The sequence below is a fragment of the Drosophila eugracilis genome, unplaced genomic scaffold, assembly GCF_018153835.1.
Source record: "Drosophila eugracilis isolate 14026-0451.02 unplaced genomic scaffold, ASM1815383v1 contig_2065, whole genome shotgun sequence".
Lineage (NCBI taxonomy): Eukaryota > Metazoa > Arthropoda > Insecta > Diptera > Drosophilidae > Drosophila > Drosophila eugracilis.
In genome coordinates this window covers 114,503-140,058 of record NW_024572939.1, presented here as the reverse complement: position 1 = coordinate 140,058, position 25,556 = coordinate 114,503, and the positions used below count along the sequence as shown (strand labels likewise).

General features: G+C 40.7%; 4 protein-coding genes across 8 annotated transcripts; 2 read left to right on the top strand and 2 right to left on the bottom strand.

Annotated features, from left to right (window-relative positions):
* The first annotated feature begins 446 nt into the window (after nucleotides 1-446).
* Nucleotides 447-21,577, top strand: LOC108103389. Of its 3 annotated transcripts, none has more exons than XM_017208835.2 (12): nucleotides 447-557; nucleotides 1,600-2,273; nucleotides 5,920-6,026; nucleotides 8,002-8,075; nucleotides 10,040-10,156; nucleotides 18,147-18,276; nucleotides 18,344-18,430; nucleotides 18,485-19,873; nucleotides 19,943-20,546; nucleotides 20,608-20,731; nucleotides 21,033-21,162; nucleotides 21,221-21,577. In XM_017208835.2, exons 2-12 carry the CDS (start codon nucleotides 1,777-1,779, stop codon nucleotides 21,352-21,354), a joined length of 3,393 nt encoding a protein of 1,130 aa, XP_017064324.2. In that variant the 5' UTR covers nucleotides 447-557; nucleotides 1,600-1,776; the 3' UTR covers nucleotides 21,355-21,577. The 3 variants fall into 3 exon arrangements, with proteins under 3 accessions (XP_017064324.2, XP_017064325.2, XP_017064327.2); XM_017208836.2 differs by having other exon boundaries at nucleotides 473-529; XM_017208838.2 differs by lacking the exon at nucleotides 447-557 and adding an exon at nucleotides 616-680.
* Nucleotides 10,165-18,130, bottom strand: LOC108103394 (gustatory and pheromone receptor 39a). 3 transcript variants are annotated; one of them, XM_017208852.2, is made up of 4 exons: nucleotides 16,440-18,130; nucleotides 10,459-10,521; nucleotides 10,308-10,397; nucleotides 10,165-10,251 (listed from the first exon to the last, which is right to left on the bottom strand). In XM_017208852.2, exons 1-4 carry the CDS (start codon nucleotides 17,319-17,321, stop codon nucleotides 10,165-10,167), a joined length of 1,122 nt encoding a protein of 373 aa, XP_017064341.2. In that variant the 5' UTR covers nucleotides 17,322-18,130. The 3 variants fall into 3 exon arrangements, with proteins under 3 accessions (XP_017064341.2, XP_017064340.1, XP_017064339.2); XM_017208851.1 differs by lacking the exon at nucleotides 16,440-18,130 and adding an exon at nucleotides 15,143-16,402; XM_017208850.2 differs by lacking the exon at nucleotides 16,440-18,130 and adding an exon at nucleotides 10,610-11,508.
* Nucleotides 12,033-13,373, bottom strand: LOC108103395 (gustatory and pheromone receptor 39a-like). The gene has a single exon (XM_017208853.2). The coding sequence runs from the start codon at nucleotides 12,986-12,988 to the stop codon at nucleotides 12,053-12,055; it is 936 nt and encodes a 311-aa protein (XP_017064342.2). The 5' UTR covers nucleotides 12,989-13,373; the 3' UTR covers nucleotides 12,033-12,052.
* Nucleotides 21,578-21,792: 215 nt separating the features above from the next.
* LOC108103392 (probable cytochrome P450 6t1) lies at nucleotides 21,793-25,086 on the top strand. The gene has a single exon (XM_041817885.1). It carries the CDS (start codon nucleotides 22,872-22,874, stop codon nucleotides 24,462-24,464), a length of 1,593 nt encoding a protein of 530 aa, XP_041673819.1. The 5' UTR covers nucleotides 21,793-22,871; the 3' UTR covers nucleotides 24,465-25,086.
* Nucleotides 25,087-25,556: the final 470 nt, after the last annotated feature.

Sequence of the window (25,556 nt, the reverse complement as noted above, 5' to 3'; positions counted from 1 at the left end):
AAATTTTGGTTTGCTTATCAATGGAAGTATGAATATAGGAAACCCTAGTTTCTTTTAGAACTCTCTTAAATATAATGGGTAGGCGGGAAAAATGCTACATTGCTATTGTTGCGAAGAAAGTCTATTCTTTTGTTCAAATCTGTGCTAGACCATTCCAATAGTTCCCAATTAATATCGGTTTGTGTGAACGCTGACATCAAAAGAGGTACATAAGGGGTATTCAACCAAGGTAAAACCAGGGCTATCGAATATTATACAATTTCGTTGGCTTTAAATACAACAAAAGACATTTTATTTGTTTTCCGCACTGAAAAATTCTTAAACTCGGAATTATTCCATATTACCATTGGCATTTACATCTGCTCTTTTTGCTGGAACGTGCTCAATGTTGCGGTTCCGGCTCACCATTGCGTCAGAATTCGGTCATATTTAGGCACTCGCCGCTGTTTATCAGAGCCACCGATCGCTTGACAACCCTAATGGGAGGGCGAGGGCTCGCTCCTCGCATTAAGTTAATGTGTGCCAAATTGTAATTAAACTACGTAGCAGATTTGTGGGTGAGCGTGTGTGCGTCGTCGATGCGAATCCGTCATACGAGCGAACGTGAACTGTTCGGTGATAGTCTTTTGGGGGCAGTTGCAGTTGTGCCCCCAGCGTGGAGCGCGCGTGTGTGTGTGCGTGTAAGTGGGAACGCAAAAAGGGGAAAGGAAGAAACAGAGGCAGCGCAGAGCTAGAGGTCAAAAGTGCAAACCCAGAGGTGCTCGAAGAGTGCATCAACTAGCTGGCAAGGTCAAATGGGAAGAAGGGAATCGATTGCCGCATCCGTGGTTTGTTTTGGACGGTTGATAGGGTTATGGTCGTGGAAAGAGGGTGGGGAACACACCGTTGGCTGGCATCTTCGTGTATATAAGTATACACATCCATACGTTCACATGCTGATAAGCAGCGGGAACGAGAGAGAAAGAGAGAGAGAGAGAGAGCGCGCATCAGCTGTTTAATGTTTTGGCTGTATGCGGCGTACAGGTTTCGCCTGGTCGCGGTCGCAGCTTCGTTCTTCGATCAGTTCCGTTTGTGGAATGGAACCGCTCGTTCTGCGCTGGCTTCTGACCACTCCGATACCCATCGTCCAATCCGTGTGTGTTGTCGAGCGTTTTTCGATCGAGTAGTTGGCGTTTTACTATTACGACCAGCGGCTACTGACGTCTCTCTCTGACGTCCGTACCACCACCCATTCACCCCCTGAGTGCTATCGTGTGTGCCATAATTGTTATTATTGTGCTTTGTGACGCATATAACGGCAAAAGCGGGGCGTGTTTGCCTTTCAAGAAGCTCCTCTCCGAAAAAAGCGCGAATCGGACAGGTGTCGATAATGGAAAGCTCAAGGTGTTGCGCGTAGTAAACAAATCAAGGATTAATGCCGTCTTAAAGCTATCAATCAAAGCCGTGCGTTAATTAGCAATTTAATTAAGAGAATGCCACATGTACCGAATCGTTAGAGTATTATTAAACGTGCTAAACGCGAAGCTCGGTGAAACCAATATTTTCGATAAAATCTCAGCCCTCTTTTACATCCTATATGAGCCGTAAATTTGTTTACAGAGTGATGGAAAATCCCAAGCCAAACGGAAAAAGGGCCAGCGCCAGCATTTAATTGTCATTTCATTTGTTAAAAACCTATTAATTGTGCCCCGCAACTACCAATAAAAGCCCAACCGCCAGTTATTTTGAGCTCAAGAGTGAAGCATTTCCGTAGACATTTCCTGGAACCTGGTGAAAATGATGCTGAATAAATACGAGGGATTCCAACGCACAAGTCAAATGTTTCCCCATCAACAGCACCAGCTGCCCCAGCTGCAGCAACAACCACAACAGTCGCTGACGCTGCCCCAAAGCCTTCCTCCTCTGCAGTATGGAGTGGGAGGATCCACACCTATAGGGTCCACCGAGGCCACGGCTGATCTGCTTAGAGCGGAGCGGGAGTCGATACACTCCGGGCAGTTTATGGTCTCGCACTTCGAGGCTGAGGAGGCGCAGGACGACCTCGAGGATGACGGCGAGGTAAAGATGCTTGACCCTGAGGACCCCGGACTAGGCAAGCCGGGCGAACCTGCCAACGAGTGCCGCGACGTGCAGCTATACGTGCCCCAAACAGTAGCCCACTTCACAGCTATGGACCAGGAAGGTGATGAGAGCAGCATGAGCATGGTCGCATCGCACCTCGAGATCGAGACCTCCCTCACTAAACTCTTCAAGTGCATGAATCTAGCATACAGGTGAGTGTGTACCTATGTATCTAAAGGGAGCAACAACCGTACACCGAAAGCCAAAAATCTATGAAATATAGTTTCCCCCTTGTTCACGCGCTTCGAGCGTGATAACGTCAAACTGGCCAACGAAAATCCAGCAACACAAAATGCTTGGACCGATTCGGTCGCATAATCGCGGCACATGTTGCGACGCGACGTCGCTGCTCGGGTTACTTTGGACCCAACTTTGCCTCAATCGCTTGACCACCCTTTATACCTCACTTTCTTGGCTAAAGTTCTCCCATTTCTGCAAACGCTAGCGCAACCGTCACGAAAAATATGAAAATATTGCCAAAGTGATATCAGAACGATTCCAAGCCACACATTTCAGTTCTAAATGAGCATTGTAGGACTGAATAGATGAAAGGCACCAAATAAAATTTAGTTACCAAAAATTCTCTTTATACATAAATTTAGAAAATATTCCAGCAAAATTCTTTGCAAACTCGGTTGGCATTGGCAATGATACCGAGTCTTAGCGGTGAAGAAACACCACATGGGTGGGCATAGTAACCAAGACTTATCATACATCTACGTTTGAACCTTGGTCGACGAAATCCCATACAATCCCAAACATCCCAAAGGTCCAATTAGTTTAGTAGAAATAAACTCCTTAAATTCCAAATACTCTTTTGACCTTTTTCGGTGGCAAATAAAAGTTGTATGCTTTCATTTGGTTGCACGGTTTCATTACTAAAAATTATTCGATAAAACCCACCATAACCTAGGATCCCGACTGTTCATAGGGGTTTAATTGCTCCAATATAAAAAATTTGAATACTAAGTTCACTTTTTTTTCCTCGTGGTATACCATGGAATGTGGTCAGACTCTCAGATAAGGTAACTTAATTGATTCATTTAGATCATTAGTCATTTCTAAACATCGTACGACACGTTCGTCTATTCCAAATGTTGCCAATGTCTACCAGTTCCGACACCTTTTCTCAATGCATTCTCCTGCCGCTAGCTTATTGTTGTATTGTATATTCTTATCAGCAACAGTCATTTTTATGGGACTCTTTTTCTGGTTTGTTTACTTATTTTCTCCTAATTTTTGTATAACCTAACAAACTGCGCTGTAGGATAAAACAGGTGGATCGGATTTGGCGTACATAAGCCCGAATTGCTATCATTGTTTCAAAGACTATCTTGTCGATTTTGGTAAAGTTCCAGATCACGAAAATAAAAACTCTAAATAGCCGAACACGCTCTCTTTAACCTGCCGTATACGGTTGTCAACGAATACGATATACGTTTTTTCTATTGAGTTACGAATATAAAAATTTATGTATCAAAAAAGTATTTTTTATTTATTTATGTTTGTTCTTAAATAGTTCAAATAGAGTGGAATGTTAGACCTCTTTTTGCTAAAAATTGTTTTTTTTTAATAACAGAAAGTTATTAGTAAAGGTTGAGAATCGACAACATGAGGACATTTTCTTTGTCGATTTTACCAATTACCATCCCAGAGAGATTTTAAATTTTTATTTCACATATAATAATCATACATTTTTTAAAAGCACGAAAAACACTAAAACTATTATAAGCCAAGAGTTATTTCCCATCTAAGATAAATAATATAATAATGTATCATTAATTTCACGATCATGATTCTTTTAGAAAAGTCATGGACCCTCTTTCGATACGGCTCAATTAGGAAAGGTGTAAAAAGAATCTTGATTCTCAGGAAATCGTTAATCTGGCGATTTTAGCCCTTATATTCATTAACACTTTTTTTGTCGGCACCTCTTTAGTCAACATCGCTTTAATCACAAAGAACACGTCCGATTATTAAAATACTATAAATAATATGTTACAATCAAAAGGATTTGGCATAATATTGCGAAGAAAATTCATGTTTATGGTTGTTTAAGACTCACCTATTGTAATTTGTAGTAAAAGGAGAAACCCTTATAAACATAAAATATACAAACAAATCAAGTTAAGTTCATTTTGCAATATACAGCCCTTGCCTTAACGAATTTCGCTGTATAAACATATTTTAATACCCCTTAGAGTAAAAGGGTTTATTAAATACGGAAATCGGTCCGTCCGTCCGTATGAACGTTGCGATATCTTTTTCATGATGCCCCCAATGCGTATTTCTTTTTTTTTTTCACCCAGCCACTCAAATTTCATTTTTATACCCGTTACTCGATGAGTAAAAGGGTATACTAGATTCGTTGAAAAGTATGTAATATATAGGAGGAAGCGTTTCCGACCCTATAAAGGAACTATAACAGATACAAAGATGAGATTAAGCATGAAGATTCTTGAGGTCCCGGGACAGCGCAAGTTTATTTCAGAATCCTGCCGCGCCCACTCTAACGCCCACAAACCGTGGAAAACTTAGCGTCTATAATAATATTATGAATGCCTTCGTTTGACCTTATAATTATATAATATCTTACAACTTATTTACCAAAGATTTTTCAAATCGGAACATTATTTCGCTACTTATGAAGGAATTTAGGTTATAAGGCTTTACATGGGCAGTGACGTCACCGTCAGTTAGTCAACATACTTTTTCTGGCAAAAGGTGGCGCTTTCTGAATTTCCACCAGCAAAATAAATATTTTAAAATTGTATAAATCAGTAACGCATATTTAAAGTTGCGGCTCTCCACTATAGCGTTTCTTCTTGTTAATGAATTGAAAAGCTCGTACTATAACTGAAAGAAGCTGAAAAACTTTATTATGCATATCGCATAGACATCTAAATAGATCAAAATGATGGTAGTTTGCCGAACACAGCGGTTGATAATCTTGTAAAGGAAAATCCTACCGTTTTTGATCCCACGGTCTTTCAAATCAAATTCAGATCCAAAAGTCTAGCTTTATCCTAATGCATATATGTAGAAGAAAATTGTTTCTGTTTGGGAATCTTGTGATCGACAAACAATTTTTCAGAGTGTACAGATTTAATTAGTGTCAGTGAATGGCCCGTACAGGAAGTTAATCATAGCCAAACAGCTAAGTCATTCGGTAAAGCGCTATCTATGTTACTCCATGAGGGGCCACCCCCACATGGGAATGTTGTTTAACTGCTTTCAAGAGCTCGATTGCGCAATATGAAGGGCCTGTTCGAGAGTAGCACTAATATCAGATATTTTTTGATGTTTGTCTAATAATTCTTACGGAACACCAGATACGATAGTAACAGCAATAACAATAATAAATCAACAGTGATGTTGACTAGTCATTTATTATAGACATCCAGCCTGATGTACGTATTTATTAATTGTTTTTAGTTAGGTTCAATATGCTACCTTACCTACTTCGCTGGAACTCCCCATTAAAAAGAAGGGATTATGACAATATACTCGCAGATGTTCATATATAGGAAGATTTTACAGAGATTGCAGCTGGGACGGGGTTAGGGGTCTGTCTATTTTTAGACCACAATCTGCTCATTGCTTTGATATTTATAAACAAATCGATTTGTTTGTTACATACTGATAATGCTGACACAAAGGCAGATATCAGAATAAAGATAGTGGAGAGAGTTACGGTGATACACATATCTATATAGAATTTATTTTCCTTCGGTATATGGCTTTCACATAGCTTTTAGATATAATTTAGCTTTATACAACTTCTTGTCGTATTTGCAGTCAAAAACTGACCTCGCCCAAATGGAATCATTTCAAAGGAGTGCGACTGCGTTGGAAGGACAAAATTCGGCTGAACAATGTCATCTGGCGCTGCTGGCACATGCAATGTGAGTACCACTTAAAACCTTTCAATCGTGTTTTTAGTAGCACTAAGCCAATTAAATGTGTCGAGATTTTTCCGAATATATTATCAAATGAGTTCTACCGGGTAAAAAACCCGATTAGACGTCGAATCGTTTGGTTAGCTAGGGCTCTTGAGATTGCAGTTCGTAGAAATTTTCCACATGTTATTGGCATTGGGTCGAAGCGATTGTCCGCCATCGGCATTGGTAAAATATTCCAAACAAATTATAAACCAATTTGATGTTTATTTCCTCGAAAAGCGCCACACGTGCAGAAGCCCCATCAACAAAAACTAGTCAGAGTGAATGAGAGATCTAGTGTCGGTCAAAAGCTTTCAAAGCACATTTGAACTGAGGTAAGCGATCTCCTCGCCCGCTTACTCTTTCGTGCAGCTGAACTACTTTTGGCTGTTGTTGGCTGAAAGTTGCCGACTGGTTTGGGGCAGACCGCAGACATGATCTCCGTCTGTCTGGATGGAGGGGAGACTGGGTGGAGCGGCGTTGCCAGGCGGGCATCGGCGACTCTTCTGCCGCCTTCGCCACTCCCGGCGCTTATCTTGGTCTGTCTATGCCACCGGCCCTTATCAGAGTCTGGACCCTCGGCGATTGTCATTTTATTTGGATTTCACTGGATTTTGTTTTTGGCCTTGCTGCCGTCTAATTAAAAGCTGAACATATGATTCCGGTGCCGGTGACTGGCCTCTTTAGTTGCTGTTAATACATTTTAGTGACCACCCGCTCGCCCAGACTGGCTCGGAGTTTTCCCGCGCACTTTAGCCGCGGGAGGAGTGTAGCGCAGTCTCAAGTGCCCCATTGATTAGCACCTCGTCATAGGCAAAGGCAATGGCAGGCGAAACATAAGCTTGGGCAAACAGCAAAGCGCTTTTGTTTTGAATTCTGTCACAGCTGCTGCTGATATAATTTTCAAAATTTTCCGTTACATCATTTGTGTGAGTGGGAGGACGGCAGCGCTGCGTTACAAACCATAGTGAGGTGAAGTGATTATCTCGTCGCTCCTCTAGATGTCGACGGCAACAAGACGGCGGCAAAGGCAATGGAAAATTTTATGTTTATTTATAAGCAACCACTTCCACCATCTCTTCCGTAAATACTAAACCCCCTCCCCCAATTAATAATTTAATCTTTGCAATTACCTTAAGAGTACCCACGTAATCCGAATCGACAGCTTGGGAGAGCACAGCCTCTGAGACGATTGAACTTTTGCTCTATCATTCTTATATAAATCTCAAAATGTGCTTATACATGTTTTCCTAGTGACTAAGTTAAAACACTATTTTAAATGACTTGACACGACTTTACGGAAATTCGATCAATTAGCAAGATCTATCTTCCGACTTTTTTGTATTGTTTTTGCTTTCATATCTCTTTCGAATCGCAGCGTCAAACGAAATCCAGGTCCAACACTTTTGGAAATTCGCGGGCAGACAAGGTTTTTATCAATTTACAATTGTCTGTTGAAAAGTTTTGTCGTTTATAGGTGTCTTTCTTAAAATAAAGCATGTTTATTTGATCAAAATGGGTGCGCGTAAAAAGAGTGTAGCCAAAAAATGACCTGTAGTTGAAATACTTGGATTGATACACTTTTTTTTTGGTCAGTTCTATTAGATTAATAAATTCAGAATTCAGAAGTTATTCTTATATATTCTGAAAAACTACCAAAATTATATATAAAATTACATTTTTTAAGAACGTGTGTGCGTATTTGTGCCTATGTAAAAAGGATTTAGATGAGATTTTGCTTCCCTGAGCATTTGTTAGCAACGTCACAGCTCCCCAGATAATTTTTAGGAAAAGCCACTGGCAGAATCACACGTGTTGCTAACTTTTGTCATCTCTGGGGAACTCGCTATCTCTATCTATCTCTCCCTACAATCTTATCACTTTGGTTTTTTAATGTTTTTCATACTAAACGGTGTTTGTGTGTTTTCCATTTTTGCAGTCATACAAAAGCGCAGAACCCCGGTGTGTCAATTTGCGTCGCCGCTGGACGTTGACATACATAGTAATCCTCAAGTAAGTACCACTAAAAATTTGAATTATAGGCTGACATTTGAAGGTCCTTTTTAATAAAAGGGAAACGATTTCAACTATATTTTATCTTACTGTTTATATAATAGTCATAAGAGACGATCCAGCCACTATAAGAGCTAGAAAGTTGTGTTAGAATTTGGGCTAATTTTGTCCACACCCACATTTTGAAACTTTCTTTGACCTGAACATTTGAATCTTAAAAATACCTTGCATCCTAACTAAATTGGCTAAAACAGACAATTATTAACTATGTTCATTATTTCTTCTTTTACATACAAGTGTCAAGTAATTTGAAATTATTTCTGTAAAAACGAGTTAATAATCTTCATATCTAAAATAGTACTATTTCTGGAATATAATTTTATTAAAACATTTTAGTGTGATAAGCTTTCCTAGTTTTAAAATCGTAAAGGCAAGTCGACTCATTAGTCTGATTAAAATCATATAAGGTTATAGGTTAAAACTCATGATGTACGAACGGTCAAAGAGGATTTAGAGCTTAAAAATCACTGCAATCACTGTTCAGAGGGAATTATAAATTATATATATAATATAAAACTATAAAAAAAGCAGTCTATCATTGATTTTAAACAAAAGTTGTGGAAAATTACAATTTTGACCCTATATAAAAAGTTCGGTAAAGTGTTCTTTTACAGTTTCTAATAGCTCGCGTTAGGAATTATTTGCTTTTCAAGTAATTTTCATATCTACGGAAAAGTAATCATCTAATCATTATCATCTATTTTTGTATGCGAATTTGCCGCTAGCCTTAGTCATTGGTTAGGTAATTCGACCACTCGAAATGTCATCGATCAGCCCATCTGTCCACGCGCATCATAAACATAAATAACCTGCGAAAAGTGGCGTACGTCTGACATGGTTGGTGGAGATATCCTTATTTAGCTTTAGTTAAAACACACTTCACTGCCCGCACTCAAGCGGGGGGTGGTTCACGCTGCCGAAAAGGAAGACATCATTCGACTTCGGCGTGATCGTCGTTCGGTTGTCGTGCGACATCGAATCCCGGAGTGAGATACGGCTTGGACCCCTGGATTGCTGTGGCTCTACCGTCTTCTCCGCCTGACCCTCTCCAGCTGCACGTGATAAGAGCAACGAGGCTTTTGCCGTGTTATTTTTAGCTGTCATTAACCTATTGGCGGGACGCTCTTATTTATAGAGTGAGATTCAACTCAAGTACCATATTGTTTAATCGTTGCTTGCACTTATCGATTGACTACTTTTGTGAAATTATAAAGTTTCGATATTCAATAGTTAGAGACATAACTATGGTATTTCAATTTTATTGTAATGTTTGTAATACCAATAAATAAGCTTGGCAAATATAAAAAAGGTTTATTAGCAGACAAATACATTAAGTAATTGGTTCTATTGAACCCCATAAAATTGGGTCATGCACATGATGTTACTAGATGTTTAAAAAACTTAATCATTGTGTTCAATCCTATGTAAATCGAAAGGCAAAAGGAGATATACAGGAGCAAAAGAGCGTCTTAATGAACAACAAGCCTTATAACAAAGACATTTTTACAAGAAGCTAGCTAAAACTTGCTTATACAGCTAATTCTGTCGAATACTTCGTTTCTGTCACGGAATATGATGTTTATTAAACCGCGTATATTTGGGAAACAAATCAAACGGAGTTGCTTTTCCCTATTGTTATATTTAAACACATGAAAGGTAGTTGTATAAATCTGGTCGTTCTGTAGGGCTGTAGCACTATCAAAAAAGTGGTTAAAATAAATGCGAAAATGTACACTTTTTGAGAATATCACCTCTATCCCGTTATCTCGGCGCCTATGTAGATTACGATTGAATATAATTAAGTTGGGAAATAGAGTATATATTTGCTTTTGATTAGAAAATAACAAGGTTTCGTTGTGTGCACACTCTCATCTCGCTTTATCTTTCCTTTAAATCCCACACAGACTGTCGTTCTTGAAGGCAAGTACTGGAAACGTCACTCAGCTGTAATCAAAGCTGAGTACAGAAAATGGCGCAGGAACTATAGATCGAAGGCTACGGGCTGTTTAACATACGATTCGGTAAGTGATCAAAATTTGTTAATAGACTTTGTAGTATTCTCCATTTCCTTGAACTGCACAAGAATCACCATATAGGTAAAGATGGCTGTAAATAGCTTTATCGAAATTTAAAATTAGTTTGTAGACCGGTTTTGGGAGTCAGCGGTTTTACCTTAAACAAAGTGCTTTTATCCAATGCAAAAAATCCATAGGCCGTCAGAATGGGCTGCTGGCGAAGGTTTTTCAGTAGGAACTTCTCAATCTAGAAATAAACATTGTTTAATAAGATTTTATAGGTGGTATGTGGAACGTAATCGGCTCACCATTCTATCCAATCCCGTTCCGGTTCTGGGAACTTTAGCCAATATCTTTGCTGTTTTATTCGCCTGCCAAATAGAGCATCAGAAAGTTATAGATATTATCACGATTGTGCACATATGTATACTCCTTGAGGTATTCCCACAACAAACTCACTTGCACTATAATGCCATTAGTGCGTAGCATGAGAACCAACATAATCATCCAGGGGGTATCCCAAGTAGAGGAGGTCAAGAGCATCGATAAGTAATCGGCTTGGCCGAACTTGCCCTCTAACACGGTGCTGATTAAATAAAATGGTCCCGAGGGCGCCATCAGGAGTACTAGGGCTACAATAGGCAGCATAATTATGCCAAAGCACTCGTTCAGCTCACCCCAGCAAACTGTGAGGATCTGTTGCCTGCCTCGCAGACCAGGAGCCAGACCGCCCTCGCACAGCTGGCGGTTGTAATGAATCAAGCCGGCAGCCATGATTTGCTTGAGACACACGAAGAACACCAGAAGCAGGCAGAGCACCAAAAAGGCGTAGGTGTAGACCACCATGCACAGGGCAAGCGGAAGGGCTGCTAGTCCAGCACGACTGTACCCGTGCAGATAGTTGCCAAAGCAGACAACGCTTAGCAAGCCGTACAGTAGTAGGTTGTACAGGAACTGTCGGTCTGTGCAACGGTCCACGCAGCGCCTGTTAAGGCACAATAGGTGCTGAACCAGATCCCTGTGCCGGTGTCGCCGCACATAGAGAATCAAGTAAAGCAGAAAAATCACCAGGCAAGTGCTGCGGAAGATGATGGTTTCGTAAAAATTTCCTGTCCTATTGTAAATAGCAATGTGAAACCGATACGACTGAAGGTGGGCAAAGGTGAAGCAGGCCGTGGTAGCAGCGAAAATAAACCCAGCATATGCAACGGCGTAGCGTTCATTTTGGGGAGTAGTTATTAGCTGACATCGCTCCGAATCGAAATTCCAACACATTATGCCCATGAGGTGCAACAGACGAAGGTACAGACGTAGGTCCCGGCAGACGTTTGACATTCTGAAGTCGAGGGGTCGCTGCGAACTAACCAATCAACCGGATAGGTATCCAATTTCATTATTTATTCTCTGACAGAGAAAGTCAATTTATTCAGGGTAATTAAATTGATTCTGATGTACAGGACAGGAAATTATTAAATTAGGTCCCGCACCTTTCGGTTTCCCTTTCTCTATACACTAACAAAAAATATTTTAAGTGAACAAAGTACTCAAATATTTAAATTAATATCATTAGATGTTTTCTTCAAAAGCTGTAAATTCTTTTACATCAGTAAAAAATTTACTTTCGAGTAAAGTTTGTGTCATTTAATGTGTTTGTTACAGTCTACATACTGCGCAGCGGAATACTTTAGCGCCCATAATATTAAGATTTTTGTTTGACTCTAAACAACATTTCTTCGTCAATACCTATATGTACAATATATATATATATATATATATTCCTGATCCGTCAAAACTTTTTATGGTTCTTAAGGCGTTCGAAAAACGGTTCACTGCGGCACTTCCTGCTAGAAAATTACCACCGTGGTGGTGTACCTTGGATGCTTTTCTATAAACACTGCGTGTTTAGTTTGTTAAGGGAAAAATGTTACTCACTTCCTTTTGCACGTCGTTGACGCCCATCGTCAAAACCAGCAAAGCCACCCACGGCAGACTCCAAAATATGGCAGTAAACGACATGAAGGCGAACCGCCAGTTGTGCTGAAAGCGTCCTTCAAAGATAGTGGACACCAGGAAGAACGGTCCTGAGGGGGTGATCAGCAGGATGAATCCGGTTAAGGGCAACAGTAGAAGACCGAAACAATTATTGATGTCTACATAACAAAGCCACATGACATGGTTGTATTTGCAAAAGTTTTGATAAACTTCGTGGCGGTCCTTGCATGGCTTAATATTTTGCAGAAGCAGTTCATTATTGTGCTTTAGAACTGAGATCAGAATTTGTTGAAAGAAGACAAAGAGGACAACCACCTGACCCAGAACAAGGTACGAAAAGCCGTACTGAAGGAGGTAAATGGGAATTGTGGTCAAGCGAACGCCTGCTGCCCAGTAGCCGTGGGCGTAGTTCAGCATGCAAAGCACTAATAGAGATAGATGTAGGATGAAGGGAAAACCAAATGTTATGACTCCTCCGCGACACCCAAAAATTCGGTGAAATCGCAGCATCGACCGCAATAGGTTTGCGAAGCGACAGCGACGTACATAGAGGTGAATGTACGTCAGGGTTGTGACCATGGAACAGGACCTAAAATTGATCAGACCATAGCAGTTGCCGGTGCTGTTGTGTTTGCCCATTACAAAGTGATTTGGATAAAAGAAGCTATAGATGACAAAACTACAAGTAACTCCCACCACGCTCATCATATAAAGGCAAGCACAGCGCTCCTCGAAAGCACTTTCCCGAACTAAGCACTTCTCAAAGTCGATACTAAACCGGAGGACACCGAGCCATCTCAATACTCGAAGTTGTACCCTAAACTCTTCAAAAGCGTGGCGCGACATTTGACTCGTCAATCAACTAATAACTAACTAACTATTGTAAAAATATTCATTTGTTCCGCTAGTCAACTAATATAACGTCTCTTCAATATTAGCTCTCCAGGGACACGGTCTAGCAAGTCGCTTGTTTACAAACATTATTGCTATATTTTTCCAGCTGGGTAAGGGCAGATACCCTTAATGGATTAATTTGTGGGATCTCTTATAACTTCTAGGTATTAAGAAAGAGGTTTGCCTAATAAAATATATTTAAAAGTAAAGGATGAGAGGTGATTAGCTCAAAACATTTCTCACCTTTTAACGGGCATCTCAGGAACTATTAGAGGTCGAAAGTTGGGATTAAGTAAGTAAATTCTTGAGATGACAGGGTACCATTATCCGACCACGCCCTTTCTTACGCCCACCAAGCTCGAAAGACGTTTTTCGCTTTTTGAAGAAAGGCTGATATCTCGGTAACTTTAATTGATAGAATGTTGGGATTAAGCATGTAGTTTCTAATGACGCCCCAAAGGCCTATTTTTTTAAACTATCTGACCAAGCCCACTTTAACACACAAAAGAGAGGAAAACCAAATATTCGAAAATCTCGGGAACTATAAAAGATAGAAAGTTAGGCTTAGGAATATTTATTTTAGAGATGGCACTGAAGCGTGGCGTGTGTTTTCACCTGGGCATGCCCACTCTAACGCCCACAAACCGCGACAAAAGGTGGCGCTTTGTTCATTTCAACTAGCAAAAATGGACATAATTGCCTTAATTATCAAATCTGACCGATATTTTCCTATTTATTCTTAAATTATTATTTATTGCTCCAATTAATTAAGTTCCAAATAATTTAGGGGCACTTTAAGTACATGTACTTTACATGAATATAGTCAATTAGGTCAAGTTGGTAACACTCAGCTCACCTCTCTTCCTACCACATCAGTGCGCAGCGTAATTAGGGTGGCCACCATGATGGGCAGATTCCAGAGCAGCGTAGTGGCCAGCGCATGCCAAAGGTATTGCCTTCCAGCATGGCGTGCGTCGATTTCAAAAACGATCGTTATTAAAAAGAAAGGGGCACCTGGAGCTGAGAACAGCAGAAACGACATAATTATCGCTAACACTAAACCCAAGTCAGAACTCATTCGCTGATTGCAAACCCACAGAAGTCGACTTCGCTGTCGCAGGCGAAGGCCGCACAAGCTCTCTGATAGTACCAAATTCGAGCGGACTATTCTTGACATGTCTTGGTTGTAAAGAAAAAGTAAGCTTTGGGAAACTCGGACTAAACAGTAGTGCAAGGCTACAATGAGGCCAAGCAGTACGTAACTGTATGAGGAAATGGCGGTCAGTAGAACCGTTTTCCATACCTCAAAACCAGAATGGCCGAACACCTTGGCCTGGAGCACGCATGTGAGAAGAACCTGGCTGGCATACACAGCGTAAATTCGAGCAAATTCTGTTGCATGCCGATTCCCCAGATCTATGCGATTATGACGCAAAAACAGGAATATCAGGGATCTTAATCTGGCACGGCGAGCATAAAAGTACATATGGATGAGGCAGATCGTTAAGCAAGCCAAGCCATAATTGGCAACAAAATATGTATTTCCCACTTGACCGTAAATAGCCATTTTGTACTCTCCAGGATTTATCATCACATGACCCAGGGCTACTAGTGACAGGAACTGCGAGCTAAGCAGTCCTATCAAAGAAATTATTTCATCTGCCTTAGTTGCGTGTGATCCATAGCCGCTGTGATTCTTGTCTGTAATGCAGAGTAGTCCGAGGCACTCAAATGTGAACAAATACACCCGCAACTCGGCACCGAGGGTCATGACGGAAAACCACAAACTGGCACCCAGAAGCTCTTTTGGTTTCGTTTCTTGTTGGGCCTCATTAAATAATCAATACCTATTGAGATCTAGATTGCAACTATATATGATTCGGCTGTGCTTATATAGCTGTGTGGAATGGGAAGCGAAGAGCTGAAGTCCTTTCTCCAAATTATAAATCGATATAAAACACTTTCTTAACTTGCTTGGACTTCATAAATAAGATTGCACGTTTTGTAAGGAAATAATAGGAAACTTAAATAAAATGATCAGGAAGCTGAAAACAAATACTTTCTGCACCTCCAAAAAGGTAAGTCGTAAAGATCCATTTCACGTACCTGAATACTGACGCGGTTGCTTATGAAACTTGCGGCACAGGTCATAAAGGTTGGCGAAAGCCACACCAAGTTTGTCAGCAATTTCAGGACAATCGATTTTCTAGTCTGAATTACGGTAGTAAGATAAATCACGCCAGTTACATCCAGCGAGGCAAACATCCACGACAACCACACAATAAATCCGTAGACGAGACTGATCTCATCGTTACAAAGCAGGACCAAGCGATCGTGTAGCTCTAAGCATCCACGCAAATGAAGGAGGTTCACGCTGCCCTTTTTGAGGTCTCCCGACTGTTCAGTAATTTCTTTGATAATCGACTGGTTCCTGCTGAGTACCAGGCGCAATATATGCACCATGCAAAAGTATGTGCCCATTGTAAAACTAGTGACCAGATATCGCAAAGGAAATCCCAGCGTTGTGATGACAAAGAGTCGCGAGGCGTCCGTCAACCACTCGAACACGCACGTCTTTATGAAGTTTGCCATATAAAGCCAATTAGTAGCAATGATGAGCCACAGCAGGCGTTTGGGCAGTAGTAGCCGCATATCAGCCAGGTGTCTCCGTCGATAGAACTCTATTTGTCTGACAATTCTCAGATGTGGCGCCTGTAGCCAAATAAGCCAGGCATTTTGGACGACAAGAATACCCAGGGCAATCACCATAACTAGCCGGTCGAAGTGGTTACCAGTCTTGCTCAGATCGCTCTTAAAGCACTTTTGCCAATATGCAACCATGACGGCCATACAGCCAACCAAATAGGTTTGCAATGCGAAGTGCACCACGTAACAGATGAGACTGCGACGCAACCGGAACCTCTTTTTAGCGGAGTTATAGTCGATGCAGAATATGCCCAAATATCGACATAGACGGTAGTAAGCGCAAAGTTCCCCGGGCTTGATGTCGTCCATAGCGATTGAATGTCTAACACTATATAAGCCTTTGGTAAACGTCGTTTTTTTGAGTGACCCTCCATAAGCCTTTTGGAGGTGTTAGACCGTAAACTGAAAGCTATGATCTATGAAGTTTTACCAAACTTAGCAAATACCCACTTACCTAAATTATACGTTTATTTCAACTTCTTCTCTGTGACAGGAACTCTTTCAAGTAGATAATTCTATCGGACAATTTTAAAACCAATGCCGATTACATTTAACACAATTTAATTGCGACTGCACTAACTGTTGGCCTACCCTCAAGAAACAAGTTCAGTAATAAGTGTCATTAAGTCGACACACCAGATTATAGGAACATTACTTGTTTTCATAAAGGGAACGGTGAAGCGTAAAATAAACTCACCTGGTTATGTACGTCGTTAACTACCAAGGGTAAGATGAGATAGAAGACGATGGGTGCGAGCCAACCCAGAATGAGTACTAGGTCATTGGCTGAATGACTGAACCCCTCTAAGTTGCTGACGTAGATTATCAATACGCACTCCATGACTTGGTACATAAAAAGAAAAAAGAGCACTCCGCCGTAAACAGCAACCAGCTCCCTTTGAGCCAAGAACAGGATCTCATCGTGGGTTCTTAGGCAGACGGCCAAATCTGCCATTGAGATAAAGGTGGTGGACACCACGCGGTTCAGCTGCTGTACGTCAATTTGTAGAAGTCTTTGTAGGACCAACACCATGCCGGTATAACAGGTGAATTGAAAATTGGCCAAAATGCAACGGGATACAAATCCAAGCAAAGTAAGGACGTGGCTTATCTGCATGTCAGTCAACCAACTGATGCCAAAATGACCCACCATGCCCCCATAAAAAAGGCACACCGCTAGCCAGATTAGGTATATCCATATGGCTTGGGGTATTATCAACGGTTCAAATTGCAAACGCTGCGCCAATTGTGATACACGCATTACTAGGGCCACCTGTAGTTCTTGCTGTGAGCGGAACCAAAGATTGGCCAGCAACTGACTGACCGAGGTGGTCAGTATCACTGCGCTGTCGAATGTGTTGCCTGTCTGGGTTTTAGTGTCCATGTTATAAAGAGACTCTGCCAGTGCGGCCACTAAAGAGGATACGAAAACGCCAACGACCAGAATCTGAGTCCCAATCGAAATCCAGGTACCATTGAGCCAATAAATTTGCAGTGCATCGGAAAAGTCCAAGTCTGTTAACCCCAAGAAGCGTTGATAGTGCAGGAAAGACAGAAGCTTCAAATTCGTTCTACCCATAGGTGTTATTTGTCTTATTTCACTCAACTAACTAACAAGTCAGCCAAATGCCGAAAGTCAATATTCCAATTAAGCTAATAGCCAGGTTCTCTGCACCATTATCTTTTAGTTATTAATTATGGTTGGTTTTTTACGTCATTATTACGCGTCCTCTTTATTGAAGATTCGATTATTCAAGATTAGGTTCCGTAAAAACGCTAAGAGAATACGCTTTTTCTATGTTCTCCTTTTAGCAATAGACAGATAGCTTTTTTCATTTCTTTCTAAAAGTTGCCTTCTTTACAGCTAAAATAATCACTATATTAATCATATTCCAAACGAATGGAAAAAATTTTGAGTTTAAGTAATATAAAACAAAAAACTAGGTCAAATATTAAATGATAGGTGATACACAATTACGTATAATATATATTTGTAATAATTTCTAATCCGATATCGGTTAGTGGGAATGTTAGTAGTTAGGGCTGCTGGGTCTGGCAGCGTCAATATCTGCTAGCAGAAATATTTTAAAATTAGTTAAGTTGTTTTTGCCTGGTTAATTTTACAAGAAATGTGGTAACCTCTGCATGTATAAATTATTGTTTGCATTCCAAAATTATTTGCCCAAAACGCAGTAACAGCAGGGTCTTTACTCTTGACTTGGGCTGTAGGTTCAAACAAGAATTACCAAGTTACCCAGAACAAGGTGAATTGAATTAGAAAGAACAAAATATATACATAAATATATCAATGGCTGTGAAAATCTATAACTTTTTTTTAACATGCTTAACTATACTGCCATCGGAGACACTTCTTGAAATTAGAAATATAACATCCTTCTTAAAGAAAAGCGAGTTGGACTTCTTAGAATGGTCGCCGTTGAACGATAGGAACTTGATGCCAGACGATTGGACAACGGATACCTTGTTCTCTGCTATTAATGTTCCATTTCCTTTTCCTGATTCCAGGGAAATCGGTGCGTAATATAATACAAGTTTTACTTATCAATCATTTTGAATATTAAAATTTTCATCCAAAAAAAGCACGCGGCGCTGGAATCGCGGACTTTATACAGCCCAGCCTAGGGCCCTTGCAACCGAATTTAGATGACATCGACATAACCTTTTCAGGTAAGTAGTTTTTTGGTTAATAAAAGATGTGAAATAAAAAGTCCTGTTTTATAGATCTAATTCCCACCACTCGCTTACCACCTGTCCCAGAAGAGGGAACCGATGCTGAGATGCTGAAGAACGACGATTACTGCCTTTCAGCGATCGTAGGGGCTCCTCATACACTCTATTGCAATGACAGCATAATGGATGTGGTAAACAGCAGTAACAGCGGCGCTGGAAATGTGGATGCAAGCATGGTGGAACTCAACACGCCCATTAACAATATGGCTTACAGTGAGGTGGAGCAACGGTTTTCCGTAGCACGACAGGTGCAGCAATCCGCCAACGATTCTCAGCTGCTCGGGGATCCGAGCTCACAGTCCGGCAGGATGCATAGTGGCAAGCACTTTGGAGCTGTCGGCGCTAACGAGAACGGCAGCAACAGGTGCGTGATAAACGGCCGCGTGGCCAAAAGCACCCAACGTCCATTCCGACGGGAGCCGCACAACTACGACAAGGCCCAGCCAACGCTGCACCAGACGAACCTCTACCAGCAGATGTTGGCCGAACAGCAAAAGAACCAGCAGCAGCAACACATTGTCGGCGGAGTAATGCTACAGCCTTCTTTCCAAACAGCCCAACAACAACAGCAGCAGCAACTGCTTACGCAGCAGCAACACTTTCCGACGCAGCAGACCTTCAATAGCCAGAGTTTCATGAACAATTACACGGACAACTACCAGCAGCAGCATCAGCAGCAACTTAACGTCAAAGTGGAACCTCTGCATGCCGACGTTTTGTCATTACTGAACGATAGTGGATACAACTCTATTGGTTACAAGCCTTATCCGCAGTTTAAGAAGTCCGCCTCGACGGGAACTTTTCTTAATGTTCCCCGAATGCCGCAGCAGCAGCAACAACAGAGTTACCTGCAGCAAGACCCCGCGCAGTTGCAACAATCGCTGCCACTAGGTCTTAGTACTGAGCAGTTTTTGCAGCTTTCACGGCAGCAACAGATTACAAACACACAACAACAACAGCAGCACCAGACCACAGTGGCTAGTTTACTGCAGCAGCAAAATCATCATCAGCAGCAACAGCAACAGCATCAACAAACTGCAGTTAGCACAGCCACTTGGGTTTCCCCAAACACCATTTTGCCAAAAGAAATCCATCGTTCTAACAGCTTGCCACTGAATGTGTCGCTAAATAAGCTGCCTGACGGGCGGCACCTCATCCATGAGCAACCCTTTGCAGTGCCCAAGTATCACGCCAAGGGCAAGTCACGGGTGCGCAGCAACTCTATGCATCAACAGCACTCATCAGTGGTGGCTGCAGCTGGAGCGGGAAGCTCTCCATTAAGCTCGCATAGTTGTAGTAACCTGTTGGTCACGCAGCAAATGCAGCAGGCAACAAGCGATCCAATGCTTAATAGTACCCTGGCTCAGTTGCTAACTTCGAGTAAGTTTTACGTTTAGCAGAAATCTACGAAAAATAATAATGTAAATAATGTAAAATTTCCAATTTTAGATTCACGTCTCCAAACGGCAGTGGCGAACAGTTCGCCTTCGAATCCATCTTCAGCCAGTGCCATAGTTACCACAAATAACAGCAGCAGCGTGTCTGCGGCTCTTTACGCTAACGTGGCAACCCCGTTGTCGGTTCCGGTGCCAACGCAACAACACTCACCAAAGAAGTCCGCCTCATTGCCTATGGCTATAAATCCTGCAATGCATAGCCCCCCCGGAGGCAACAAAATGCACAGTTTTGGGCCTTCGACGGCTAACCTTAACAGTAATAGTTTAAGTCTGTCACCGGACTCGCCGTTCCACGAGTCGCAGGATTCCCCACTCTCGCCCACGGCCAGCCTCAAATACCAGCCGAGAGACACCCAGCGGCGGGCTGGCCACATCCATGCTGAGCAGAAGCGGCGATACAACATAAAGAATGGGTTTGACACCCTGCACGCGCTTATCCCACAGCTTCAGCAGAACCCAAACGCCAAGTTGAGCAAGGCGGCAATGCTCCAAAAGGGAGCGGACCACATAAAACAACTGCGACAGGAGCGCAATGTGCTAAAGGATAAGATTGAGGCTCTGCGGATGGAGCGTGACGAGCTAAACAATTCGCTGACGTAGGGAAATCCAATATACTATACCTACGATATTTTTATATATCTTACTATCTCCTTAAAGGCATCTACACTCTATTTTGCCTGCAAATGGGGCGCCTGTAACGAGGCAGGGCACGGAACACGTTCGGCAGCTATACGAGATCTACGTGCGGTACAATACAATGAATGATTGGAAGTTTTGGATTGTAAGTCGCATTATATTAGCGCTTAGTTCAAGCGCATAAATTGATCAAAACTTCTTTTTCCATCCTATTGTCGCTCTATGTATAATAGTAAGGAACGTAACATAATATTTTAGTTTAGTTATAACTTTATGGAAAGTAATAACACTATAATATAACTATCATATAAAATACAACAAATTGTTATCTTACATAACATAGGTATTGCCAAACTTTTCTAAAATTTACCTCAAATAGCTTCAACATATATTTTGAAATAATGAAATCTGTCAATGATAATTGCTAATTATTATTGCTTTTTCAGTTGGGTCTCATTCTGGAACCTTTGCTTGCCTCTTACACTTCAACAGTTTCGAGTGCTAGTCTTGATGAACTTCGACGGACTGCCTTTCTCTGGGTCGATCAGCACTGTTCCCTTATTGACTTGAGACCCGGTAAACAAATTTAATTTCAAGCTAATGTAGACCCTTTTAATACTTAATTTACTTTTAGCTGTTACGAATAAATTAAAGTACCTATCTATGCATACGGATATAGTGTCCGAGCCACCCAGCACATTGCAAGAGGAGGTGGCCAAGGCCCTCCAGAACTCAAGTGGCCAGCATCCTAACCTACATGGCCCCTAACCGTTGATGTTGTTGCCCGTGATATGAATTTATTTAATTCAATTCTTATTTTAACATTTAACTTCAAACAAATTGTGCAGCACTAATTGTACAAATTGCAAATTTCGAAAAATTTTATACAAGAGATTGACAGCCGGAATTAGATAGATACGCAGAGCAGCAATTAGTGCCTAAAATCTTTGAATTAAGAGTAAAATAAACTAACGATTTTACAAGTTTTTGACGTAAGCTGCGAATGTATTTTGGGTACTTTAAGGCATTCTTGTTTCCAGGAATTAATATGGTTTATCATTATTAAATAAATTCTTTATTTTTATATCATATTTAACAAACTTAACTTAAAATAAGTTCGACTTTTATTTCAGCTTAATATACCTAAATCTCAATTAATTGGTCATGTTAGGCGTTCCTTGGAGAACAACAGGGCAGCCCAGACTAGATTTGTATATCGGATGCCTACTTATTTGTATGCACCTATAATAGTTCATAGTTTTACTTTTGGTTTGAATTCTTATAGTTGTACGGACAATTTTTTAAGTCCTGTAGTTTGCTACTGCTATTACTTTGACGAGAGGCGAAGCAGAGCCACCTCAGAACAACGAAAAATTATGTGATGGGCAACAGCAATAGCAAAAATTATATTTATATTTTAATTATTTATGTGCTTCGGCTCTCGCGTGTTTTTGTTTTGGTAATATTCTGCTTGTTATTTCGACACTTGAAAATATTACTCATTCCGCAAATAAAACATTCAACATGCAAATCTTCACTTAGCCACGTAGAAGCGAGAATAAGACTTAGGCTAGGACTTCTGGCAATAAGTAGCACTTGTAAAGCTGTACACGGCGTCATTTTCTGCTAGTACAATTTACATTTTCAAAATTGGCTAGCGCAGTAAGTGGTATCTGATTGTTTTGATTTTTTAACTAGCAATTTGGCTGTCGATCTCGGCCATTGCAAGTTAAATAGCTGCATTCGTAGCAGTGGGCTTCTGTAGATTAGATCAGTGTGTTGGGGATATAAGTTTTTGTCTTGGGTAATACATTTGTCTAAAATTTTTCATCTGGATTTGTTTGGGGTTGAGTTGTATCTAACGAGCTAGCGATTGAAGTCATTTAGTGCCTAGGGTTGGTATAGTTGAGGTAATTAGAAACAAAGTGGATTGATAAGCTGAAATAATTGCACCCATTAAACCGTTAATAATATGAACATCTATCAAAGATACTGAGCTTTGGCGTGATAAGATACGCATTAAATAAGTTATAGTTCTAAGTACTTTATTACAGCACTTCCCAATATTACAAATTCGCTTTGAAAATGAACGAGCTCTTGAAACAGTTAATGAAAATTTAGTCGGGTGTTATATAGGAGAGCAGAAATCGGCTCACTGCATTAATTTAAATATGCAATAGTATATGTCGCGTAGAGAGCGATGCACAATCACTTAAGCTAGCCTATACATAGAGTAATTCTGAAAGAGCCGACTGCAGTTGTGGTTAGGTACTCTTCACGTAATCATGAGTATCGTAGTAATTTATTTTTTAGCGTCTGCTTTGGCTATTGGGTTATTAGCTCTGCTCCCAGTGGTCGTTATCAGTGGTGTGGTTATTGTTTTCATTACCGTTTGGCTGTGGCAGCGGCGTCATTTCTCACACTGGAGACGGTTGGGCGTCCCCTTTATTCCCGGAGCGCCATTTGTGGGAAATGTGTGGAACCTATTGCGTGGTGGCTGCTGCTTCGGTGATCAATTTCGAGAGCTGTATGAGAGTAAGGAAGCGGACGGCCGCGCCTTTGTGGGAATTCACGTGCTGCACAACCATGCCCTACTTCTGCGCGATCCGGCCTTGATCAAGCGTATTATGGTCGAAGATTTCGGCCAATTCTTAAACCGCTTTGAGACCACAGACTCCATATGCGATACGATGGGGTCTCAGAATCTATTCTTTTCCAAATATGAAACTTGGCGAGAGACGCATAAGATCTTTGCACCGTTCTTTGCCGTAGGAAAGGTGCGTCAGATGTACGGACTCCTGGAAAGCATTGGGCATAAGCTCGAGGAACATATGAACGATAACCTAAAGGAAAGAGATCGAATGGAGTTGGAGGTTAAACAACTATGTACTCTTTTCACTAGGGACATAATTGCCTCGTTGGCTTTTGGTATAGAGGCGCAAAGTCTGCAAAATCCCAAAGCCGAGTTTCGTCGCATGTGTATTGAGGTCAACGATCCCAGGCCAAAGCGACTATTACATCTCTTTACAATGTTCTTTTTCCCACGATTATCGCGCAGAGTTCGCACTCATCTTTACTCAAAAGAGTATGAAAGCTTTATGCGCAGGACCATGAACTACATACTTGCCCAACGTGAGGAAAGTGGAGAAAAGCGAAACGATTTGATCGACATATTTTTGCAGTTAAAGCGAACGGAGTCTGCCGAAAGCATAATTCATAGGCCCGATTTTTTTGTGGCCCAGGCTGCTTTTCTTCTTTTGGCTGGCTTTGATACCTCGTCATCGACCATAACTTTCGCCGTGTACGAGCTGGCCAGAAATCCTTCAATACAGAGTCGATTGCGGACGGAGCTACGCAAGGCCCTACAGTCTAGCCCTGATCATCGGATAAGCTGCGACACAGTCAATGCATTAGCATACCTACGGCAGGTGGTGGACGAAGTTCTAAGATTGTATCCACCGACTGCTTTTTTGGATCGCTGCTGCAATTCTCGAGAAGGCTATGATCTTTCGGCCTGGAACAATGGTTTACCATTTAAATTGCATGCAGGGACACCTGTCTATATATCAGTATTGGGACTTCATCGAAATCCACAGTACTGGCCAAACCCTGAGATCTTCGATCCAGAACGATTCTCATCTGAACAACGGCAACAGCATCATCCCATGACGTATTTGCCCTTCGGAGCAGGTCCCAGAGGCTGCATTGGAACACTGTTAGGCCAGTTGGAGATAAAAGTTGGACTGTTGCACATTCTAAAAAACTTTCGAGTGGAGCTCTGCGAGAGGACTTCGCCGGAAATGAGGTTCGACCCAAAAGCCTTTGTCCTTGCTGCCCGTGATGGCACCTACCTTCGCTTTGTTAGGAATCCGCTTTGATCACATTTTGTTTTCCATTTTAAACTGTAGTAATGTTGTTTATTGGTAATTGGTTTTTTACATATCTTTTTTTTTTTTTTTTTGCAGTTAAAACTTTTAAGTTCAGCTCAAAAATTTTCAGTTGAGTTGGCCAATTGTTTTTGCCGTTGTTATTCATTAAACATAAACTTTTTTCAATTACTTAATTACTCATTATGCATTTTTAGTCAGATAAAAATATAAAGATATAGTGTCAATTGTTCAGAAGTAAAAAAATTTGACTCCATTTAAGCTTTTAATTATTTTTTTTAAATAATAACATTTAACCAACTGAAAATATTCGACATCTTGTATCTTTTAAAAAACTAATAAGGAGCTGTTCGAGTTCTCCTCTAAAAATTATCGAAAAAAAACTAGAGCAACTTTACACAGATATAATTAGCATAAACTATTGCTAATCACTATTTTCAAGTATCTTTTCTAACACGTCAATTCATTTTAAACTTTTGCTTATTTCATGGAATTTTCACAATTTGCGGTATCGGTTTACGAAACTTTAAAATAATAACTACGAGCTAAGAATACCATTTAGCAATGTACAACTATGTAACGCGTTAATAAAGTATTTCTTTGTGAATAGTAATGTAGTCCCAGGATTTGCATCCATCCAAACATTCGTTTTTAACCGAACTTTGATAAAAAATAAATCTGTCTCATTAATTGATAATTTGGTTTATGTTTAAGCTAATTATGGATTTAAGGAACAGAAAATCAAGTAACAAGTTATTGAATCGAATGTTTAGGATATATATGCAAAATCCGAGAATGTATATGTTTTCAAAAGCAAAATGCAAGTCACGGGCTGAATTGGCAGAATAAACCAATTTGCTTATATAGTTTTTGATTGATGCGATGTATTTCGATGACTATTTGAATTTAGGATTATAGTTTCGAAGCTTTTATAATGGCATTTTACAGTATTTGCAGTGGAACCCGTTGTAATTCCGGTTATGTAGAAAATTTGCATTTCGTTTCGATTATTTTCCGATTATATATATTAATGCCTGAGGCTGGACATATTAATGGAAGCAAATCAAAATCATAATTTTAAAA

Coding starts and splice junctions, on each gene's coding strand:
- LOC108103392 (XM_041817885.1), top strand. CDS start 22,872: ATGAGTATCGTAGTAATTTATTTTTTAGCGTCTGCTTTGGCTATTGGG.
- LOC108103389 (XM_017208835.2), top strand. CDS start 1,777: ATGATGCTGAATAAATACGAGGGATTCCAACGCACAAGTCAAATGTTT. Junction 2,274..5,919: donor TGCATGAATCTAGCATACAG/GTGAGTGTGTAC, acceptor TCGTATTTGCAG/TCAAAAACTGACCTCGCCCA. Junction 18,431..18,484: donor CATCGACATAACCTTTTCAG/GTAAGTAGTTTT, acceptor CCTGTTTTATAG/ATCTAATTCCCACCACTCGC.
- LOC108103394 (XM_017208851.1), bottom strand. CDS start 16,051: ATGGACGACATCAAGCCCGGGGAACTTTGCGCTTACTACCGTCTATGT. Junction 10,398..10,458: donor GAACGGGATTGGATAGAATG/GTGAGCCGATTA, acceptor GTTTATTTCTAG/ATTGAGAAGTTCCTACTGAA. Junction 10,252..10,307: donor ATAAAAGCACTTTGTTTAAG/GTAAAACCGCTG, acceptor ATTTCGATAAAG/CTATTTACAGCCATCTTTAC.
- LOC108103395 (XM_017208853.2), bottom strand. CDS start 12,988: ATGTCGCGCCACGCTTTTGAAGAGTTTAGGGTACAACTTCGAGTATTG.